Source organism: Diabrotica virgifera, chromosome 5 (assembly GCF_917563875.1).
Source record: "Diabrotica virgifera virgifera chromosome 5, PGI_DIABVI_V3a".
NCBI lineage: Eukaryota > Metazoa > Arthropoda > Insecta > Coleoptera > Chrysomelidae > Diabrotica > Diabrotica virgifera.
This window is the reverse complement of record NC_065447.1, coordinates 106,968,806-106,993,394: the sequence shown is the minus strand read 5'-3', so window position 1 is coordinate 106,993,394 and position 24,589 is coordinate 106,968,806. Positions and strand designations below refer to the sequence as shown.

Below are 24,589 nucleotides of genomic sequence, written 5' to 3'. Positions count from 1 at the left end.
AATTTTTCAGATGTGTATAACTTTACACACGCTATCAAAATAGCTATCAAAATGATAGTGTTGCCATTTAAGAAAATCAACGATGACGTCATATCTCTAAATTGGGACAACCTGTATACATTATTATTATATGTCAAAAATGACAATTTGATATACTAATCGACGGGTCTGAGCATTTTTCAAAAAAACAGTTAGTATTTTAATTATTGAATATATTCCAAATTACAGATATAACTTTGTTATTTTCTATTATCTTGTAAATGGTAGAGAATAAAAATTTGATATTTTGCAGTTATGTATAACTTTACAAACCCTATCAAATTAGCTATCAAAATGACAGTGTTGCCATTTAAGAAAATCGACGATGACGTCATATCTCTAAATTGGGACACCCTGTATACATTTTTATTGAATGTCAAAAAGGACAATTTGAAATACTAATCGACGGGTCTGAGCATTTTCCAAAAAAAACAATTAGTATTTGAGATATTGAATTTATTCCACTTTACAGACTCTCTCTGTATAAGACGTTTGTAGAAAAAATATTGTACGTGTTAAAAAGTACATTTTTAAGGCACTCGTGTGAATTACAGAATTCGCTTCGCTGATTCTGCAAACTTTCACATACCTGCCTTAATTAGACGTGTACTTTTAAACTTAAGACTTATATCATAAATAACTATTAAATTTTATTTTTAACGCGCATAATTAACAAGTAAAAAACAACGATTTATTTTTGAAATAAGCCCCGGTTACCCAGCAAAATCTTAAAATTAAATGTTTAAGCTTCGATTTTAGGCACTTATCAACTACAAAAATAATAATAATTATCAGTTTTCAAGCCTCTAACTCGAATATGCGTATGTTCGCATTTTTCAGATTTTAAATCGCTTATAACTCAAAAACTGTACACTTGTCAGAAAAATGAAAACAAACTTTTTTATTTAGTATTACCCGAAAAACCTGAAAAAATATTTTCCCGTGCAAAATAGAAGATTGTTGAAATAGAACCTGCCGCATCGGCATTAAAATTGAATGGAGGCATAATAACATCAACGAATTGAACGAATATAATAATAGCTCATAGAGGAAGCTTTTATATGAAACAGATGGTCACGTTTATAAGGAGGCTTGTTGACGAGGGATGTTACGGCCGCAGAGCGGGCGGTGGTGAGATGACGGTGACTACGGACGTTGTCAGATCTATGCACCTCCATAGCACCTACTCAGTTGGAACGCAAAATCCTATGCTAAAACGTTACAGGGCCGTAAACTTCTACTCACTATATATTCTTTGATACATTTTAAAAAGAACGGTCTAAATTTAAGATAGAACCGACTACTCTTCATAATTTTGAAAAAAAAAACTTTAATTCAAGCACTTGGCTATTTCAGATATATTAATATACATAAAACTAAGTTTTTAAACTTCGAAAATGCTTATTATCGCATTTTTCAGATTTTAAATCGCCCTTAACTCGAAATCTATCAACTTTTGAGAAAAATGACAACACACCTTTCTTGTTAGAATGGCCCAAAAAACCTAAAAAAATATTTTCCGGAGCAAAAAGGGTGATCTTTTGAATTTCTTAAAAAAAAATTTTAAACAATTTCTGGCCAAAAATTTCGCCCTGCGCACTTCATATTTCCTTAAAGAGAACATTTCTGAATAGGAATCCGCAGAGAAACCGAACCATAATTTTTTTTAGACGGGACCGGCATCACAACATGGACTAAATGTTTCTTGCTACATTACATTTTTATTACTGTCATGTTATTCTATTACATATAAAATTACTGTCTAAACAATTTGGCAACAGGGCCAATTGAGCCAATGGGTGTAAGGACAGAATAGTATTCAGGTTTCTACATTATTACAGAGTCATCATGTAGAAATCTACAATTAAGTTGAAAATGTTACCACAGTAACATGCTACAGTACAGCCATCTCTAGGATCAGAAACAAATTAATTAAGGGTTCATATCAACCTTAACACTATTAGGCATCGAGTTAAAAATCAGTGGAGTCAATCATGGCGAGATCTTTGTAAACAATCCAAATCTCAGTATTCACTGATTCAACCTTCTGTTTCCAATATATATTGGTTTAAAAATTATGTAGTACCTCGAAGATATATAACAACATTAATCAGAATGAAGTTTGGACATGCATGTTTCCCTCTACATCTAGCAAGAATTAAAGTTTTTGATTCAAATCTTTGTACTGAATGTCAGAAGGTGGGTGATTTGAATCACACTTTCTTTGAGTGTACAAAATACATCCCACACAGCTATAATTCAATCGAAGATTTAATAAAATTTAATGTTTTTCTACCTTTCAATATATCCTATGTATTGTCTCTGAGCAGCAAAAATATATGTGATTGTTTAATGAAATTTATCTGTGAAACTAAAATTAACCTCTAAATTTATTAATCCTGATAATTTGATATATTATGTACATATGGAAAAAGAAGAAGAAGAAGAAGAAGATGTATAATGGTAAAATGTGGTGAGCAACTTGGATAGTCTATAGCGGCCACCTGCAGCTTTTGAACTGAGTAGTGAGCTGTGGAAGAGTTTGCTATGGAACTCTTAAGGACCTCATTGCCTTTTTTATGTATGAATAGAAAACAAAAAAGTTGTGACTGGCTAATTGACACCCAAGTCTATGCCATAAAAAATACTTCACTTGATAGTGGTTCTAGCTTGACTGACAGCGCAGGTGACCTCCTTGCTATGTGCTGTCGATATCGACCGCGACTTAACTATTGTGCATCCCACCTTGACTTTACACTACAGGTTCTTATGACCAACAGTGATGCCAAATTTTATCAGAAACAGGTTTTAAACAAACATACTTTTTTCTATAGGATAACTATTAATAACTTAGGAATTAATATTATTGACATTTTGTGGCTGTCAGGGGTTCTAAAACATATTTTTTTCGAAAAATACCTTGATGTGAACAAAATAAAATAATTTTTTATAAAACATTTATATAATAATGTATTTAAGCGCATAAATATGGTAAACCTTAATAAATACGTAGGTACCTACAGAAATAATTAAAATGCATTTAAACTATATATTTTAGCTTCTTTCTATAATCCCGTCTTCCTCACTTTCAGGGCCACTGTCGTAGGGTGTAAACACATTAAAATGACATTAATTTCATCTTGGAAATCAGTCATTAAGAATAACAATAAACTGCAATTAGGATCCAAATTTTCCAAAGAAGCAGTGAGTTACTGAATACAATGTTATCAGTAATAATTTTAAGCTTATTTAATATTCTTTGGTATAATTTAATTTAGGTGAACTGACCATCAACAATTATACTTTATTTATTATTCTCAACTGTAGGACCTGGTAGGACAATATAAAACTGTATTTAAACTTGACTGACAATATATTTTATATTTTTCTTGACATTACTTCAGAATACATTAATTAACAACCATAGAACAACATCCACTTTTAACCCTTAACGGACGGACTTTTGTTTTTATTAAAAAACTGAAAAAAGTTCGTGATTTATGTTTTATTTTGAACAAATATTAAAATTATAATAAAAAAAATAAACAATTGAAGTATTTTTTATAAAAAAAGAAGATTGCCATATGGCAACCGTAGTCCTTCCTACTACCTATATTATAATAAACATAAAAAATTACTACAACTATGAATAATAATAAAAACTATAAATCATTTAGTGTGAATTTGCACATTGCACGCTAGGCATAAGCCAACGTTACATTTAGAGCACATCGTTGAACTAGCCTAGCAGTTGCTTCCAAATCTCTCTCTTTGTCCCAGTTTACCTAAAATAGATAAAACTTTATCACCCACATTTTTCGTAAAAATACAAAATATACCTTGGTAGCGTCTATTTTCTCCATTGCAAAATCATTTTCGTTCGAATTGCGAACCTGAAGCTCGGCTGGAGCTTGTAATTGGCTTGCAGGTAAATTATCTACCATACCACCATTATCCTCATCAGCAGAATCTTCATCGGTCAATTCATTTGTGTCTGGTGGTTCAATGTAGATCCCTCCACATCTAAATCGTCCGCGTACGTACGCCATTTGTAACGCCTCTTCTAGAGTAAAGCCTCTTCTAAAATAAAATAAAAACATTCAATAATAGGTACTGAAAGAGACTCTGGTTGCCATATGGCAATTTCGGTTTTTCCCGCCCTAAAATAATTACACACTAAAAGAAAAAGGCAAACTAATGCAACATTTTTAAAATCTAGTATATTCTTATAAATAAAATCGTATACTAAACAAAAAATAATTTATATTAGGTATTAAAAAGTTACTTACACAAATCTGATGTCCATTTTCTTGCACCAACAAAAATCGGATATATACACAACGATGTTAATCAAACAAACACTAACTTGAGACTGAACTTTCAATACTACCTTAAAATATACTTATTTTACTATTTAGAACAGCATGCGCCATCTGCTTTTTAATAGAGAAACCTACTGAAAAAATTATTTAGATCACTGCTTACAATGGTTGCCATATGGCAACCATAGTCTTTTAAGGGTTAATGTTGAATATTCTAACATTCTTAACCAATAAAAGTTATTACGCATATCGATTATAAAATTGCTGATTACTTTTCGAAAATGACTATCACTCACAAAAAAACAATGAAAAAAAATTGTTTTACTTGACTGTAACGGGTTAGTTTTAATTTAAAATTTTTAGGGACCTACATTTTTAGGACCTTGGTAATGTCCGATTGAAAATTCTTTTGAAGAAAATCGGCATCGCCGCGCTAAAAACTCCCATAAGGATTGTATTGCCGTATGTTTGTGTACTGTAAAGTCAAGGTGGGACAGACATTAGTAGCATCCACCGCGACCTACACCTCCATCTCGACCCACTTGTTCTGTTCTTACCCTAAGTCGTCGCCGGTCAATCGTTCGATACTCCGAGGCTCATTTGTTGGTTCCGTAACTATATTTTTTTCCACGGATGAGTAGTTAACCTATCTTCCAACCCCCTTTTCGAAGGACTATTTCTCTTTTCCTCGTGAGCCCTTACCCTACCTTCCACTGGCCTACCTTCCACTGGGTTTGGTGACTCAATCATCGGTAAGGTTGCTCAGGGTTTATGTGTTAAGTCAGACTTCTTGGAGGTGACGATAGGAATTGAATAAAAGTGGCTAGAGGTCCTATCAGAAAGGAACATCTTGTACTGCACATGACTACTCCTTTGAACCCCAAAAATAGTCTGACAATTCGAATCATTGCCGCAAGTTTTGGAGCCACGAGTATCTCCTCCTCTCTAGGTCCCTTCTACCAGTGGCGGTTCTAGACCAAAAAACGGGGGGGGGGGCAAGTCAAAAATAATAGATTTTGAGTGACCGGTGGTTTCGTTTGGTCCTCAAAAACCCCAATCATTGAGAGGGGATGTAAACATTCAAAAAATCAATTCTGCAAAGATATTTATTAATTGAATTTTCGAAATTCAGCACACTAAGGAAATAAATGAATAAATGAGAAATTGTAACAACACATTTTATTTTATACAGATTTACTGCTTGTTGACAAGGTTTACATTTATTTACAAATTTAATTTTCTCTGGCCAGCATTACTAAAATGTCTATAATTTGGTCTGGATTGTTCATCAACCTTTCACTTTCTTCTCTTTCTATCGATATTATTGAAAGGTTCGTCAGTCGATTAGTTGTCATCGTAGAGCGCAGATAAGCTTTGGCTCTTTTCATTGTGGAAAAACTTTTTTCAGCTACAGCACCCGTTACAAGTAATGTAAATAAAAGTTGGGCCAATTTTGAAAGCTCATGATACTCAGGATTTTTGTGTAAGTAAATCAAAATAAAAATCTGTTGTATTTCCTTTGAAATCATGGAAAACCTCTTTTGCCATTTCAACTTCATGCTTAAGATCTAATGTATTAATGAACGTACTGTACTGATCTGCAAAACTGCATGCAGGGTTAGTTGTAAGGAATTCAGTGCTTGATGGATTTAATACTTAAAAAGCCATAAAACAGTTGGATTGATTGTTAACCTGCGTTCAAACTTGCCTATCATATGGTTTAGCACTTCAAATAACATTTGTTTGAACAGAATTTCATCATTATGCATAGATCTTTCTCCTGCGGAAGTCATGATGACTTAATCATCAAATTTTATTGGTATTTGCCCCTTACGCTTCATTTGGTAATCAGAGTCTGTTAGAGTTTTTATTACCGCTTTTTCAGCTACACAACAGGCTTGTTTCCAGCATGCATCAAAGAAATTATCAGATCGTTTACTTTGTAATAACCTTTTCAAACCATCGATAACTTTAACTGCAGAGCTCACTAGTATGTCTTCCTTCTGTAAAGCTTTATACGTTTTGTTTGTATATTCCAAAATCTTCCCTAAAAATTGCAGAGCAAATACAATTTCAAACTGTTTGAGTTGCAGCTAGAATCCATTAGCAGTAGAAGCTTCAACTTTCTTTGTAGAGCATTTCAGGTCCTCCAAGGCCGATATTACAGCTAAAAAGTTATTTTTGAAATACATTACCCCTTTGTATTTACATACACTGGCTGAATGACTATAGTCCAAGCCAAAAAAAAATACCCATCTGGTATCACTTTGTTGGCACATCTCAAACTTTCTTGACTTTGGGTCTTGTGCGTCTTTAAATTTCTGATGTCTCAAGGTAGAAGCCGATTGAAAGGAATAAATTGCTTCAAGCAATCCCAGAGTTTCATCAACCATGTTCATATTTTTAGCTGTATCCACTAATACCAAATTCAACCGGTGGGCGTAGCAGTGCACATAAATACATGGGTTTTCAGATCGAAGCTTACAAATTGAAAGTACTAAGCGTTGTCCAGTGTTGTCAAATGTCAAATGTATTGTGAAATGAAAATTGAACACAACCGGGGAATAAACAAGATAACGTGTCTTTTTAACGAAGATTATAAAACAAAAATCCTGTAAAAACTGGGGGGCTGTCCCCCCTCCCTGCCCCGGGCTAGAACCGCCACTGCCTTCTACTAATTTTCTCCTGGATAATTAGCTGAAGTACTCTATATTAGTTTCTGTTATAAATTAACTTAATATTTTAACTCAACATTTGTTTAGGTATTGTATCATTTAAATCAAAATACAAAATCGCCGGAGGAGTAAAAGTACCAAAGAGAATATTATGCAGAGGAACAGACGGAAAATACCACTCTCAACTAGTCAAATGCAAAGACGATCTTAGACAAGACGCCGTAATGCAACAAGTTTTCAACATCATGAACAATCTTCTGTCCTACAACAAAACCACTAAACATTTACGGATAAGGACCTACAAAATCGTGCCTTTATCGATGAGAAGCGGAATATTAAAGTGGGCTGATGATAGTATGTCGATCGGGGAATATTTGACAGGAAACGGAAAGAACTCTGTCGGTGCACACCAAAAGTACAGGCCTATGGACAAGTTACCGAACACGTGCAAGCGCATATTTGGGGTAAGTACACATATACAGCTGATACCATGGATGTTTGTCTTTATCTACTTACTGTGGTATTTTACTCGCAGTTCTTATTAACGTTGATACTCTGCAATACTTGAGTTGCTGGTTTTTTGGGACTGTTTAAATATGTTCTTCCCACCACTATTTTTTTTGTATTTTTATTCATTATGTTAACGTGGAAATGCTTACTTTTTGGTCTTCACGGATAATGATCTGATAAGACCGATAACGTTCTGAAATTGTAATCCCTTTAAAAAATTTCAATTTATATAAAAATAATTTTTAAATATATACCATTTTACACTATGAAGGATATATTATATTTTAAAAAAAGGAGGAGTAATTCAAATTTACCACGCTGTAATGCTTTATTGTAATTGGTCCAACCACAGACAAGTTTACTCCACTGTTATGAAATTTCGACACTATTGACATTTATGAAATTTTGACACTATTGGCATTTCATAGGTTAATTAAGTTATTTCGGCGATTTTTTGTGTGTTTCTGTGTTATTCATTTCATTTTTAGATCTTTAGTCTGCTTTTGTATAAAAAAACAGTTGTTTTTGAACTCTTAAGCGACTCACGACGCGACGTATTAGTATAATATAATATTTAAGGATTGCCGTCGAAGGCCGACATGATCAACCAAAAAAGAAGATGTAGATTTCTTGGATGTGAGTCTGTCTTTTTAGTTTACACCTGGTTTAAAAACAAAGTTTTTCATTTCACTGTATTTTTTTTTACTGAGCAAATAATGAATTTGTGGTTGGACTCACCCTGTATTAGATTTAAATTAGATTAGGAAACTCAATCAGTTTTATGAAATTAGACAATCATGGCTAGAATAAGTGGTTGCTTTTGTATTCCTTCTCAATTATACAGGGTGCGTTCAACGATTTTCACTAGTAATACCACTAGAGGTCAAATTATTTCCGGAAATTTTTTTGAGATCATGAATATTTTGAAAATTTCCCGAGTCGCAGACGAGGGAAATTTTCTAAAAATATTCATGATCAAAAAAAAATTTCCGGATATTAATTTGACTTCGCGTGGTATTCGGTAAGAAAATTCCACACCAAATTTGCATTTGAAAATCCAAAGCTGCATGAACAGATTAATAGCGCGCCATAGCTTTGTCAGCAATTATTTAGGCTTTCAAATTCGTAATTTCTACTCATTGTAGTTGCATGGGAATACCATTTCAAGATAGAAAATAGTATATTCTTCAATTTTACATAAGTTTTGAGTAACTACAAGTGATAGAAAATGAATCAAAACTAAATTATGTAAACAAATAAAAACCAGTCTGTCAAAAATGTTCTGTTATTGTAAACGTCAAAAAATTTCCACTATAATTCGCTGTTGGGTACCCCACGAGCAAAAAATTTCCGATAAAATACCTCCGTTGCCATGGTGATCTGTCAAAATAACGTATTTTGATTGGTTCAAAATTACAGGTGTGGAATTTTCATTGAAATTCGGTTATAACTTTTTAAATAACTCTGCAAAAAATCAATTTGCAATAGGTGGAAGTGAAGCGTGTTTTAATTTTAAAATAAAATACGGTGTGTTTCATTAAAAAACATCTTTGATGCGGTACAATGTAATGAAACACCCTATGCATTTGTAATTAATTTTAAAATGTGAAGCTTGTTCTTGTGGGATTGGTACTCACCTGAGGGACCGCAGACGTTCGGCTTCAATAAGCGTCTCTTTGTAAAGGCAATAAAGTCGACGTTACTAACTAACAAGACATTTACTGATCACACACACACACACACACTACACATTACTCCCCTGAGCTAGTTATAGTAATTACGTGGCTAAAGGGTCCAAACCAAGGCCAGAGAACAAAACAAAAAAAAATTAATGTTGAAATGTAGACTCCCTCTATAACGAGAACTGAAATAGCAGACTACTTAATTCGTTATAAGCCGATCTCGTTATATCATACAACAATAATATTGTGCATACGTATGAATATGTAGTTTTCTAAAACATTAACTTCGTATAGTGAAGCCATTTCGAGCAATATAAGATGCTAAATATTATTTGGATGGCGCTCTTGAAAAAAAGTCTGCGGATAAACAGAAAGAAGTTGACAGGCGGTGCAGTTTACATCACTGGCCTCGATAAGCACACATATTTTAGACATTTCTGTATGTAGGCAGCTGTGGTATTTATTTATAGCCATCACCGCGGAAAAAACTGGTAAAGAAACATGTTCTTCGATCTCATTTTCCCTCGTTATAACTAAATACGCCTCGTTATAGAGGTGTTATAGCTCAATAGAAATTTCATGGGACACCTAATGTAACTCGTTATAAGCGAAACCTCGTATTCTCTTAATACCCGTGTTCGTTATAGAGAGAGTATACTGTAGTAACTAATGAACTTTATTTTACAGAAAGCTGCAGACAAGAGTCCTCAAGTCAAACTAGAAATATATAAGACACTCTGCAAGAGTCTCAAGCCAGTATTCCATCACTTTTTTGAAGAATTCTTCTCCCAGCCTGTTATGTGGTATGAAAGAAGGAGAGCTTTTATACATAGCGTAGCTACGACCAGTATGTGTGGATATATTCTGGGAATTGGTGATAGGCACACTAGTAATATTTTAATAGATAAAACTACGGCCGAAGTGATCCACATTGATTTTGGTAAGTTTTTTTAAGGAGGATAAGGTTTTAGGTTAAGGGGAGGGGTATGGTTTGAAATCAACATTTCAAGTACATGTCTCTGAATTTTTTTAAAATTTGGTAGAATTATTTTATTTTTAAATTAAATAAACATTTTCAGTACAATTCAAAGAATATTAAAAAAAAATCAAGGTAAAATATTGAAAAATAAGGCAACGGTGGAAAATGTTTAGACACCTAAAAAATGGATTTTGCGGTGGACATCAGAACTTATCATTGGATCGTGTGAAACAAAAATTTTGAGATTTGATTAGCTTATAAGTTTCTCAAGGTAACGCTGCCGAGTTTTTTTAGTTTTAATGATTTTTGAATTTTTGGTATCACTCAGAATTCAAAAGAACGAAATTTCTCATAAAAAAAAAGTGAAAATCAACATATTTATTATTGATAAACAAAAAATAAGGATAAAACAAAAAATATCTCGACCGCGTTCCCTCACGAAATATCTAAAGAAAATCTGTGCAAATTTCAGGTGGATTGGTCAAGTGGTTTTGAGTTCTTTGAAAAAAGCAGTTTTGAAAAAACGCGTTTAAAGTTTTGACAACTTTATTTTCAATTTCTTTTTTGTCTGTCAAATCGTGAAGTGATGAACACCGGAATATGTTTTTTAATCGCGGAATAATTTACAAAAGAGAAGAGGAACATCTGTTGAACGTTTCTCACTACGGCTCAAGCTGCTACAAAGCGAGTAGAGAGTATGCTTGAAGTTAAGTACTTTCATTTAAAATAATAAACAAAAATCGAAAATTTCGAAATTTTAAACTATACCCCCTTTAAGGTTAAAAATTAAAAACGCAAAACTTAAATTAAATTTTATAAATATAAATTATTTATGAATTAAACTATTTACGAACTATGAGATAGTTAACGAAAAAATAATTCTTTGGTAGTCCTAACCTGTAAGCAATCCAAACCGGAAGGACAGCAGTGACAGGCGACAAGGCAAGGCCGCTACATTTAAAACTAAGTTACAACAAATCCAATGAAAACAAATGGGTAGTAATACATGGCTTATCTTTTTCTAGTGCTATATCTGCATATCGGACGATAACAGCTTCTTTCTGTTCTAGTATGATTTACATCGTCTCGATTACAATGAAACCAATTGTAATGGATACGTAACTCTTTTGTATCGTAGACCTACTGATGGTCTCAATGGAAGGAGGGATAAAGTTACTTATTTTGATAAAGTTTATAACATAATGTTCACCTTGCATACTTTTCATTTTAAAAAAATATGGAAATAATTTCAACGCGTTCTGCCAAAATAGACCATTTCGAACGAATTTAAAAAATACTTATTTAATATCGCTGTTAAACGCAACTGTGCACATAACCAATCTTTGTACAAACTTTAAATGTAGTTTTGGACGTGACGAAAAAATTTGTAATTAACATTAACAAAACAGACTCGATTGATACTTTTTCACAAGAACAGAAAAATGGAATTCTTATCGAAAAGAAAAATCGTGGATACCTGAATTGTGCAGCGAAATAGCTGCCTAATAAAGTACCGCAGATAGCCTGTTTTGTGGTAAAATATAAACAAATATGTATAATAATTGTCAGATTGTATAAAAGTTTTTCAACCTAATAAAAATATTTGTAAAATAAAATACTATTAAAAAAGTTTTTTAAATAAAAAACTTACTGGACCATTTTCCTGGTGACAACCTCCATGGCTTCTAAAAATTGCAAGCCAGATGTATGCTGCAGTGAAGACAAGAGGGAATTCTAAAAAGTTGCAATTCACAACCCCGTCTACAGCTTGGTAAAGTTCCAACGGAAAATGGACCTAGTTACTCTATCGGAGTAAAACTGTCTTAATTTTTACTTAGGTTAGAGAGCGCATCCAGCACTCTTATCGACGATTTTACCTCTTGTTAGAGGCTCTTCAGAGAATGCATAGGCTGCTATCTCTACTCCAGGTAAAAATTTTCGACATTTATTAGTTCCCAATGTAACTGACGTGAGGTAGTAGGTGCGTAGCGGCATCTGCTAAATGAAAGTCTAAGTTTTTCAACCTAATAAAAATAAAAAATGAATAACCATTTTCAATTTGGTTGCAACACGAAACTACAGCCGCACCATTATTCCAGTTCAATCAGAGAGTGCAGCAAGCACCTCTACCGGTTTCGAAACTTATTAGTCTCTCATCAGGAGGCACATATGCTGCTCTCTCTGACCCAACTAGGACAAACCCCGGCGTGCAGTCACGGATTGCAACGAATGAAATGGCAGGGATGCCCTAGCGGCAACTGCTATCAAAAAACTAAGTTTTCAATCTAATAGCACATAAAACAACATCAAAAAATGTCATTCTACATCCTACCAGACTGAAAACAATGGGAACCTTCTCTGGTAACACCTCCGAGGCTTCTACAATTTGCAAACCATAACGGATGCTGAGACTAAGGAAAATGAGGGAATTTTACAATTTATAATTCACGTCCCAACTGCTCAGCGCGGTAAAGTTCCAACGAGAATGGTTCCCCTCGTACTCCAATGGGAGTAAACATAAATCAAAAATGAATAACCATTTTCAATTTGGTTGCAACACGAAACTACAGCCGCATCATTATTCCAGTTCAATCAGAGAGTGCAGGAAGCACCTCTACCGGTTTCGAAACTTATTAGTCTCTCATCAGGAGGCACTTTTTGATAGCAGTTGCCGCTAGGGCATCCCTGCCATTTCATTCGTTGCAATCCGTGACTGCACGCCGGGGTTTGTCCTAGTTGGGTCAGAGAGAGCAGCATATGTGCCTCCTGATGAGAGACTAATAAGTTTCGAAACCGGTAGAGGTGCTTGCTGCACTCTCTGATTGAACTGGAATAATGATGCGGCTGTAGTTTCGTGTTGCAACCAAATTGAAAATGGTTATTCATTTTTGATTTATGTTTACTCCCATTGAAGTACGAGGGGAACCATTCTCGTTGGAACTTTACCGCGCTGAGCAGTTGGGACGTGAATTATAAATTGTAAAATTCCCTCATCTTCCTTCCCACATAACAATTTTATGTTCTTAGTAGATTCATAAAACATACTTTTCAGAAAAAGTATATACTTAGAATATGCGTAATTACCATTGCGAATGTGCAGAGCATATACTGAGTATATACTACATTACAGTACTTAAACGTTCTATGTATATACTTAGAATGTACTACCGCACTTCTTTTCAGTATATACCAAGAACATACTTTTTAGAAGATTCTAAGGAGGTGCTATAAACCTTCTATTTATATACTTAGAATGTACTATCGCACATATTTTTAGTATATGGGAAGAATATTCCAAGGAAGTGCTATATACCTTCTAGTTATATACTTAGAATGTACTATCGCACATATTTTTAGTATATGGGAAGAATATTCCAAGGAAGTGCTATATACCTTCTATGTATATACTTAGAATGTACTATCGCACATATTTTTAGTATATGGGAAGAATATTCCAAGGATGTGCTGTATTTCTCAGAAGTATGTTTTCAACATCACCCAATCTCATCCTATAGGTTCTACCAAAGAATACTAACACACCCACTGGGTGTGTGTATTCTTTGGTTCTACTAATATATTATAGTTACATATTCTAATTGCATATGAGAATGTAGTTATTACATTCTACAATATTACGTAAAAAGTAAGTATAAAATATATAAACTTTAGTTAGTTATATAGGTACCTATGTATAATAAATATTATATGGGTAAGTAGCCTATATATAAAATATAAGTAATATATTTAGTTATTATGTGCACATCAAAATAAAAATGCTGCTTATATAATAGCCAAATATATAAATATGTATGTAAATTACTAAAATTTATAGGTATCTATATACATTATACATACTTTTACTTACTAGGTATTTAGGAAATATTGAAGTACCAATATGAATTTATTATTTTCAAACTGCTTTTTATGTTCTTAAAAATGTTTTAGTCCTTGTAGCTAGAAATACTTGGTCCTACCTAACATCGTAGACATAAATGCATAACTGTACTGGAAACTATTTTCATATAATTTTGCTCTTTTGCTACCTACCCCCTTCCCTTGTGCAGGTATAAAATGCAATGCAAGGGTCAGAATGATAATGAATGGCCGTTTCCGGATTCCCGAAAATTATAGGTAAAAATACTTAACGCTTAATCAAAATGGTATTTCATTTCAACTGAAAACGAAACGAGAATTTCTCATTTTTCTTCAATAGAATTAAGTTTTAAGCTTTTTACTATACAATTAAAACGGTTTAAAAAAAATGAATTAGATAGTTCAGTAGTACATACCAAAATACATAAATTTTATTAATTATTCTTAATGCGAAGTTGATAATCTATAGGCTAACATATTATTCTTCTTCCTATAGGTACATACAGTATATTCTTTTTAAGATATTTTAAAAGTATATACAAGGATGTGTTAAGCATATACTTTTGCATATACTTACGCATATACTAAGAATATTCGATTAAGGTATATTCTAAGAATAAACTTTTACGAACATTCCGAGATACTACGTACCCGAATGTGCTCAGTATATTCGGTGCAAGAATATTCTTTGAGGCACATGCAAAGAACATGAAATTTAGAATGTTTTTTATGGTACATGCTATGCTTGTACTACGCATATACTAAAAAGGATATACTTCGACGAATGTTGGTAGGATATGCTTAGAACATGATCCGAACATCATTGTTATGTGGTAGTCTCAGCATCCGTTATGGCTTGCAAATTGCAGAAGCCTCGGAGGTGTTACCAGAGAAGGTTCCCATTGTTTTCAGTCTGGTAGGATGTAGAATGACATTTTTTGATGTTGTTTTATGTGCTATTAGATTGAAAACTTAGTTTTTTTTTCTAATAAAAATATTTGTAAAATTAAGACAGTTTTGGCTTCGCATTGCAACTGAATAAAAACGGTATACATTTTTATTTTTTAAAAAGAGAAGAGTCGTATCATTTGATGAGTGTCAACCTGTTCGTGTTGGAACGGTACGAAAATGACCATTGACAATTTAATTTTTATTGGGTAACTTGTAGATTTTTGATAATATAAATAATAAAAATGTAGATGGGAAATAAGCCACAATTAAATTGAAAAAATAATTTTATTAACGTTTCGACTCCCAAATCGGGTGCCGTTGTCAAAATACAAAATACTACTAAATTAAAAAAATGGTGTTGCTAAGTAAGAAAATTGTTCTAATAATTTATTTAATCTGACTATAATTTATTTATATTATACATTTTAAAGTAGAAGACTTTAAAATAATATCACCAATATTTATGAGTTGCGTTCCTGGGACAACTTTACTAAAAGATAGTTCATTCGATTACATGAAATCAATCCCAACTCAAGAATATCCGTCACAAAAAAATCATAGCATGTGATCTGTCTTTAAAAAGACAACCAAATGCAACAAGTTGGGATTGATTTCATGTAATCGAATGAACTCTCTTTTAGTAAAGTCGTCCCAGGAACGCAACTCATAAATATTGGCGATATCATTTTAAAGTCGTCTACTTTAAAATGTGTAATATACGTCTGAATTGCCAATATAAATGAGTCAGATTAAATAAATTATTATAAGAATTTTTTACTTAGCAACAACATTTTTGTTTAATTTAGTAGTATTTTGTATTTTGAAAACGGCACCCGATTTGGGCGTCGAAACGTTAATAAAATTATTTTTTCAATTTAATTGTGGCTTATTTCCCATCTAAATAGTTAATCATAAAAATGCCACAAGGAAATAGCTTCAGAACAACAATAAAAATGTATTTTCTCATTTTCTAGTTCTTGAAAGTTCTATAACAAATTTCTTTTTGTTAATAGGTATTGCATTTGATCAAGGACGAGTTTTACCAATACCAGAAACTGTTCCGTTTAGATTAACAAGAGATATGGTTGATGCAATGGGAGTCTCTGGAGTAGAAGGAATATTTAGAAAGTAAGTATGTAGAATATTGCAAGAACTAACTATCTAAACTAAACTGTTCTCAATTTTTGTTATTTTTCTCTTTTATTGTTGAACGTAGTCTTCTTTTCGCTTACTATAGTCGATAAAATGCTTTTCCAACTTTTTATTACTTCTGAAAAGTTAATTTGCTTGAGCTCATCAAAGCAGTATAAAGATAATATGATTGTTCGTTCGTTGTAAAACAGCGACTTTTGACCCATTTGTTGTAGTTTTAGAATGATATATAAAATCGCAAATTGCTATATCTGATGAATTTGGTGGTTTGTTGATCAATTCGTATCCCAAGTCGTGTAGTTTTGTTTTTGCAACGGTCGCATAGTAAACTTAGAATAAACGAAACAAAAACGAAGTATATGACCATCAAAAGAGTACCTAACAATGCAAATAATATCGCAATACACTGTATCATTGAACGTGTGGATGCCTTCACATATCTGGACACAGAAATCAATCAGAAGAATTCCATAAGTAGCTAAATTAATGCACATATTTTCAGTGGGAATTGTACAGGGTTATTCACTATATTTTGACCCCCCTGTAAACTGCTCTATTTACAGAATTAGAAAAAAATGTTAAATACAAAAGTTATTCGATTTTTAAAATATGATTTTTTGACATATATAACATACTGGTGACGTCATCCATCTGGACCTGATGACGTAATCGACTATTTTTTTAAATGAGAATATATGTCGTGTGCTAGCTCATTTGAAAGGTAATTCAATTCTTTATTCAGTAATATAAACATTAAGATAATATTTTTTTTTAATTAAATTAATTGACACAAAAAGAAGAATGTATGTAATTTATTTAATTTAAAATACATTTTACTGCTGTTAGAAAACAGAAATAAAAGTTTATTGCACAAATAAACATTGATTTTTGCTTAAATTCAATGGTCAAACTGCCAAGAGGCAGATGGGTGGAAGCTTGAACATTGAATTTAAGTGAAAAATAATGTTAATTTGTTCAATAAACATTTATTTCTGTTTTCTGACAGCAGCAGAATGTATTTTGAATTAAATAAATTACATACATTCTTCTTTTTGTGTCATTTAATTTAGTTAAAAAATTTTTTGGACACCCTTTATAAATAATCATGTTAATGTTTATATTACTGAATAGGGAATTGAATAACCTTTCAAATGAGCTAGCACTCGACCCCTATTCCCATTTAAAAAAAAATAGTCGATTACGTCATCACGCCCAAATGGATGACGTCACTAGTACGATATATAATATGTCAAAAAATAATAATTTAAAAATCGAATAACTTTTGTATTTTACATTTTTTCTATTTCTGTAAATAAAGCAGTTTACAGGGGGGTCAAAGTATAGTGAATAACATGTACATACAACATGTGACATCGAAATTGTTAGACAAAAGAACTAAAATGACTATTTACGGAACATTGATTAGGTCCGTAGTAACCTATGATTGTGAAACCTGGGTAATGACAAAGAAAGATGAAGCCCAACTCATGACATTCGAGACAAAGATACTGAGAAAAGTATATGGCCCGTTGCAAGAGGAAGGCGGCACATGGAGAATCAGGAGAAACGACGTGGTTAGTGAACTGAATGAAAGGTATGATATTATAATATTTGTGAAAAATCAGAGACTGTCATGGCTGGGATATGTCCACAGACAAGAAGATGCAAAAACAGCAAAGAAAATATTACAATGGAAGCCGATAGGAAGACCAAAAAAGGAAGGACCAGAACGAGATAGGTATGAATGAAAGGACATAGCCAAACAGGCAATGGCCCATTCAGGGTTATGATGCTAAAAGAAGAAGCATAGCAAGCGGGTGCCTTGTCTTGATCAAAAATAATTATTTATGAGGAAAACCGGAGTTTTTCCTCATATCGATGTAGAAACAGCTGCACAGTACATGTCAGGTATTGCTGTGTTCTCTTTGATGATGTGTACCGTTGTGAATTTTTGATATAATTTTGATAAATATATATGGAATACTTATCGAAACGTCGACACAACTACAGTCCGTCTAATTTACTTACCGTTGCACGTCATTATCTACGCCAGAGATCTAAGTTGACATAGTTGTCAAAGTGTAAAAAAATCCTGAATCCATTTTAAATTAAATAGATCACATAATTATTGTAAACGTGGATTATTATATACAACATAACAAATTAATATTCAATGTAAATAAGTAAAAACTTAAGAAATAGAGAACAAGAATTAAGTTATAATCTTTTAAGATTTGCAGTGCAAGCGTTTTTGCACTGCATTGTTAATAATTAAAAAACGGCTCCGAACTCTTGGCATGAAGCCGGTAGGTTTCTTTGTATATGTCTACAATAACAACTAAAAAAGTTGTGAGATACCTCGAATTATTCCAAGTCGTGATAAAATTAGGTGAAATTTATAATTTTATAGTGGAGGATCTTTTTATAGTAAAGTAAATAATAAAAACAGTAAAAATATAATAAAGCAAATACTTATAGTAAAGAATATAAACAAATATGAAGTGTCATCACCGCAACTGTCAAATAAATGTTACCAATTTATGCCAAAATATCACCTTCGTTCGATTATAGTTACAGTGTGTTCCTAACAAATGTGCTTCATAAAAACGCTTTATAATCCATTTAGACAAATTAAATGAAACATATTATTGTGTATTTCTTTAGGTTAACATTAATAGAAATAAAATTAACATGAAGTAAAACTCCCTAGTGTAGTTGGTATATTTAATAAAAATTCTAAAAATTTTTAAAATCCAAACGGATTACGTTCAAAACGTTTTCGGACTTATCAGTCCATCATCAATGAACCTAAAAGTAAGTAATCTCACTTAGTAAAATTGAAAAGGGTGAAATTTTGAATGTTAAAAATTGAAAAGTGTGGTTACGATTACTTACGCTCTGTCCTTGCTAAATAGCCACAATGCCAAACACTGGTCAAGATGTATGTTCTAACTACATGGTAAAATTTGTTAAACAATTTGGCTTACATTGGATGCCAACGGAATGTAAGCCAAATTGTTTAACAAATTTTACCATGTAGTTTAAACATACATCTTGACCAGTGTTTGGCATTGTGGCTATTTAGCAAGGACAGAGAGTAAGTAATCGTAACCACACTTTTCAATTTTTAACATTCAAAATTTCACCCTTTTCAATTTTACTAAGTGAGATTACTTACTTTTAGGTTCATTGATGATGGACTGATAAGTGCGAAAACGTTTTGAACGTAATCCGTTTGGATTTTTAAAAATTTTTGGAATTTTTATTAAATATACCAACTACACTAGGGAGTTTTACTTCATGTTAATTTTATTTAACTAGATGGTATACAGCCAACCTTCGGGTATTATCCCGTTTTATTTTTTTTTATTAATAGAAATCTTCAAATAATATTTCTACGCGTATATAATAAAATATGTCTAGTGGCTGTAATTCTAGTGTACTCTTTAAAGTGATTCTAAAAAAGAACACACCTACCGCCTAAATATTTCGTGTTGGTATCATGTGACGTCACAGGCTATGACGCGGATGACGTGCAACGGTTAGTAAATTATACGAACTATAGTAGTCTTTTAATATCTAGTTTTAAGAGGATCGGTACGTATTTTCGGCTGCAATGCTATTCAAATGGGGATTCATTTTTTTCGAATCCTGAGAAAACTAATAAGTATTTTTGAAAAATTTAAACGCAGAATGAAAGATTACGTTATTAGCGAGGGCCGAAAGTCCCTGAGAACTTCTATAATGTTTATTTTAATAAGTTACAGGGGTGAAAAACTAAGAGAAAATTTAGTGTGATTTTTAATTTCAAATATCTCATTCAAAATAAACTTTTTATTTATTCTAAGGGACTTTCGGCCCTCGGTAATAATTTAGTCTTTCATTCTGCGTTTAAATTTTTCAAAAATATTTATTGGTTTTTTCAGGATTTGAAAAAAATGAACACAATGCCGTGGTAATATTTTCCAAATCTGTCTTTGTCTTACAACGCACTCAACCGAATATAATATTGTCAGCATATATTGTCAGTCAGACACTGACAATCAGTGACAATTTTAAATATTTGACATTGCATCGGGAATATTTTGAGAAATTGATTAAATATTATTGATATATAGTGTATTTGATAAATAATTGATTTAAGACGTGAACTTAATAAAAAGTTATTTATTGTGTATTATTTGTAGAAGATCCAAGCAGAGAATACATCAGATATATCCTGTGATCCAAGTATTTTGTTGTTAGAGATGTTCAAAATTGTAAGCGTTCCAGAATAACAACATATTATTAAAAAATCACTTTAACACTTTTCCTCTTTTCTCGATTGATTATTAGTTTTTGTTGTACAAATAAATTATTACAATCACTGAAAACATAGTTAGTGAAAAAATTATCACATTTATTAACTGAATTAATAATTTGCAATTATAAAAATAACAGTTATCCAAGAACATTCAAAAGCCATCTCTTTAAATTAATTATGACATTTTCAAGTAGAATGACATTCTAGTAATGTTTACATATCCACACCAGTGTGAATTTTACTACACGTAATTTGCCGTGTAAAGACAGAAAAAGTAGGGATGATACACGTAAAATATTTGCGAATTATGTACCCATAGCCTTAAATTAACCTAATCTCAACAAACTTTTTTCAAAAAATATAAACTGAAGGTTCAAGAAATTAAATAAACTATAACAATATTCTAAAAATACACATACTTTGCAGATCATGTGAAAGAACCATGGAAGTTTTGCGTCAAAATGCTGAAACTATCAACACAATTTTAGAAGTATTGCTCTACGATCCACTGTACGCATGGACTGTTACTTCTGCAGAAGCGAATAAACGTCAAACTGAAGGCGACGACGAAGTTGAGACTGAATCTACAGAGCCTCCAGAAGGTAAGAAAACCAGGCAGTGGCGTCATCACAATAGTTTTATTTTGAGCTTATCTCAATTGTAATCAAACATAATGTATTAAAAGCAGCCATGTAAACTCTCTTATTCATTAATTTGGAGTATGTTGTTACTTATATAATTTTAAATTTTTAGTGCCCCATAATGTTTCCGCTGAGAGGGTCCTACTCCGTCTTCGTGAGAAACTTCAGGGTACAGAGCTTGGTCATCCGAGAAGTGTAGAACATCAAGTAGATGCTTTAATACAACAAGCGGTGGATCCTGCGAATCTATGTAAACTATACCATGGCTGGCAACCTTATATATAGAAAACATAAATAACAAGATCTACACACAACCAAACTTATATGGAATCACCATGTATTTCAAAGTAATATTTATTTCTTTTGAAAGAACTTGTTATTGTTGCGAAGACTAATGGTTTTTATTGAAAATAAACAAATCGATAGGACAATCAGATAGTACAGCTCGGTACGGTATATGGTATAAAAAGGAAAATATGCATCATGTGGGGTTATAGAACTTACAACCGGGGAAAGATTATTGGTCTTGTGGAGCAAGTAATGTTCTTAGAGGGACATATCTGCAGAGGCATAACACAGGGCGTTCTGTCCAAAACCTATGCTAGGTAACAGGGACTAGGAAAGCTCAAAAATAAAGCAAGGGAAAGTCGCCAAAAAGTAATAACAGCTCGCCACGATCGTTTAATTGTCCAATCAGCTGGAAGACACCCAACCATTTCTCACCTGCAGCTCCAAAGGCAGCTTTTGGAAGCTACGGGTGTAACTGTTTCGGTTGAAACGATAAGAAGAAGAGTTCGTGCCAAGAAATATATAGCAGGAGACAGTTATGGGTTCCCAGTTTTCCAGGCAGCACAAGATTGATCGCCTAAATTGGTGTCTTCACCACCAAAACTGGAACATTGGGAATTGACAAAATGTGCTATTTTCAAAAAAAGTCAGGATTTGTGTAAAATCAGATGACCCACGAAATGGTGTACTTAGAGGTCAAGGAAGACAAGCAAAAACGAAAACTGTCAGATCTGTTCACAAATATAAAAGGGGAAGTGTAATGTTTTGGAGAGAAATTGTATGTGTTTTGTGTTTTATTGGCACTGGTTTTCACAACCAACTGGCCAGTCAATTTCATAATGATTTTTTAGACTGTAACTTATAGTCCATTCTAACTTTTTAGATTCCCCACTAACTCAGGGGAGTAATATGTAGTGTGTGTGTTGAGTAAGTGTCTTGTTACTTTGCAAAGTCGACGTCATTGTATTTGCAAAGAGACGCTAATTGTATTCGAACTCCGTAAAAAAACTCCTTTAGTTTTCATCCAATCAACTTAAACTATAACCTATACTTACGTTCTGGAGAGGTGCAACAGGAGAAAATTTTATTTTCATGCATGATAATGAACCTCCACATACCATTAGAGTGACTAGAGACATCATTGAAGCAGAAGGTATCCCTTGTTTGGAGTGGCCTGCTTGCTCATCCGAGCTTAACCCTATAGAGTATTTTGTAGGATATGCTTAAAAGAAAAACTATAGCTCGCTGGGATAATTCACGAAATACCGCACGGCAAGTAGAAGCTGCTCTTGAAGAATGGAGCAATCTACTACAACAAAATGTTCATAATTTGATTAGGAGCGTGCCCACGGAAACTGAAGCTTGTATAAGGACTAGAGGTGATAACACTGACTACAAAAAAAAAAATAAAACCAATTTAAACATTAATCGTTTTACATTGAAATTTTTTATGCTATTGACTTTAAAACAACTAGTTGCAATTTGTTTTTTAAATACTTTATTGTTTTATTTAATTATGTATTTGTTATTAAATTGCTTTAAAATAAATATTGTTTGACTTCGTGTGTTCGTTTTTTAAATTCGCACGAAATAATAAGAAAAATCAGATGATTCCATATAAGTTTGGGTGTGTGTATATATGTTATTACTAATCTTTAATTTTAAATCAAGAGGAGTAAACCAAAAAGACAGATTGACACCCAAGAAAGTCACTAGATATATCACCAAATAGGTACATCTTCTTTTTTGGTTGATCATATCGGCCTTTGACGGTAATCCATAAATATTATATTATACTAATACGTCGCTAAAGAGTTCTAAAAACAACTGTTTTTTTTTTATATAAAAACAGACTAAAAATCTAAAAATTAAAGGAATAACGCAGAAAATCGCTGATATAACTTAATTAACCTATGAAATGCCAAAAGTGTCAAAATTTTAAAGTGTCAGTGTCAAAATTTAATAACAGTGGAGTAAACTTGCCTGAGGTTGGACCAATTACAAACAAGCTTTACGGCGCGGGAAATTTGAATTACTCCTCTTGGTTTAAAAACAGACTATTGTGATTATTTTGTGATATTTGTTACTTTGAGTGTATTGTTGTATTATGTATATTTAAAGAATGATGACATTACATTATACAACGATTAATGCACTACATAATACCTATTTTTATCGTAAAGCATACCCCCCCATTAACGAATTCGCTGCCACCTGACGCCAAAAGGTGTTCTGTGCTACTTGAATCAGGTGCCACTGACGCCTTTTGGCGTCCATAACCTGTAGAATTAAATAGATTTCTTTTCGTAGTGACACCATACTAAAGTGATTGAATATATGTATAGGGTGAGGCAGATAAAGGGCCTATTAGAAATATCTCGAGAACTAAATGCAACTGAATTATGAAAATTGGAATAAGGGGGTTTTGAAGACTGATCTATTTAATGAAAATATTTTCATCGACTTGGTACTTCCGGTTATACCGGAAGTTGTTTATAACTTCGTTTTTTTAAATGGGACACCCTGTATATTTTCACATTTTTGGATTCTCCTCGATTTCTTTTTTCTTAAAATATAAGGTTTTGTAACATTATACAGGGTAGGTTAAAAGATAATTATGTTTTCTTATTAATTTCGTAGCAATATTCACACCCTGTAGTATTGTAGTAGTTTGACATAATAAACTCTATTTATGTTCAAATGATTTTTAATATAGTCTACTATTGTTAACAATTATTATTAGTGTAGCTAAATTTTTAATTTTAGTATACAGGGTGGGTCGAAACTCGGAATGAGTATTTTCTGAGTTTTCTTAAATAGAACACCCTATATTTTAGTATTGTAATGAAATGATATTTCATGGTACTTTTTTACTTATTAAGCATTCCCTATACCTAACTGCTTTAATTTGTGCTTAATTGTTAATCTCACCAACAATCTTAACTTCAACGGTATTTTGATACCTCAACCATTATTGGCCATTTTAAGTATCAGTCTAGATTAATATGTATTTATTTCCAAAAAATTTTTTGTGATTGAATATTTTCACGGCCAGACTAATACAATTTCACCTATTTTGTGTTGCAATTAATGTTTAGCCTGAATCACCAATAACTCACAAATTAAAGCAGTTAGGTATAGGGAATGCTTAAGAAATTAAAAAGTACCATAAAA

The 24,589-nt window shown here is 32.5% G+C and overlaps 1 protein-coding gene across 3 annotated transcripts in view; it reads left to right on the top strand.

Annotated features, from left to right (window-relative positions):
• The window catches only part of LOC126885081 (serine-protein kinase ATM-like), a 624,001-nt gene that overhangs the window by 300,677 nt on the left and 298,735 nt on the right, over nt 1-24,589 (top strand). For 2 of the 3 annotated variants that reach the window (XR_007698275.1, XR_007698276.1), the window contains exons 29-33: nt 7,124-7,500; nt 9,916-10,168; nt 16,045-16,159; nt 20,913-21,088; nt 21,240-22,346. Coding sequence is in view for 1 of the 3 variants with exons in the window: in XM_050651504.1 (XP_050507461.1) it covers nt 7,124-7,500; nt 9,916-10,168; nt 16,045-16,159; nt 20,913-21,088; nt 21,240-21,412 (1,094 nt within the window). In the remaining 2 variants the exon portion in view is untranslated. Of the gene's footprint in view, nt 1-7,123; nt 7,501-9,915; nt 10,169-16,044; nt 16,160-20,912; nt 21,089-21,239; nt 24,028-24,589 lie in introns of those variants that run through there. The other variant, XM_050651504.1, reaches the window with a different exon arrangement.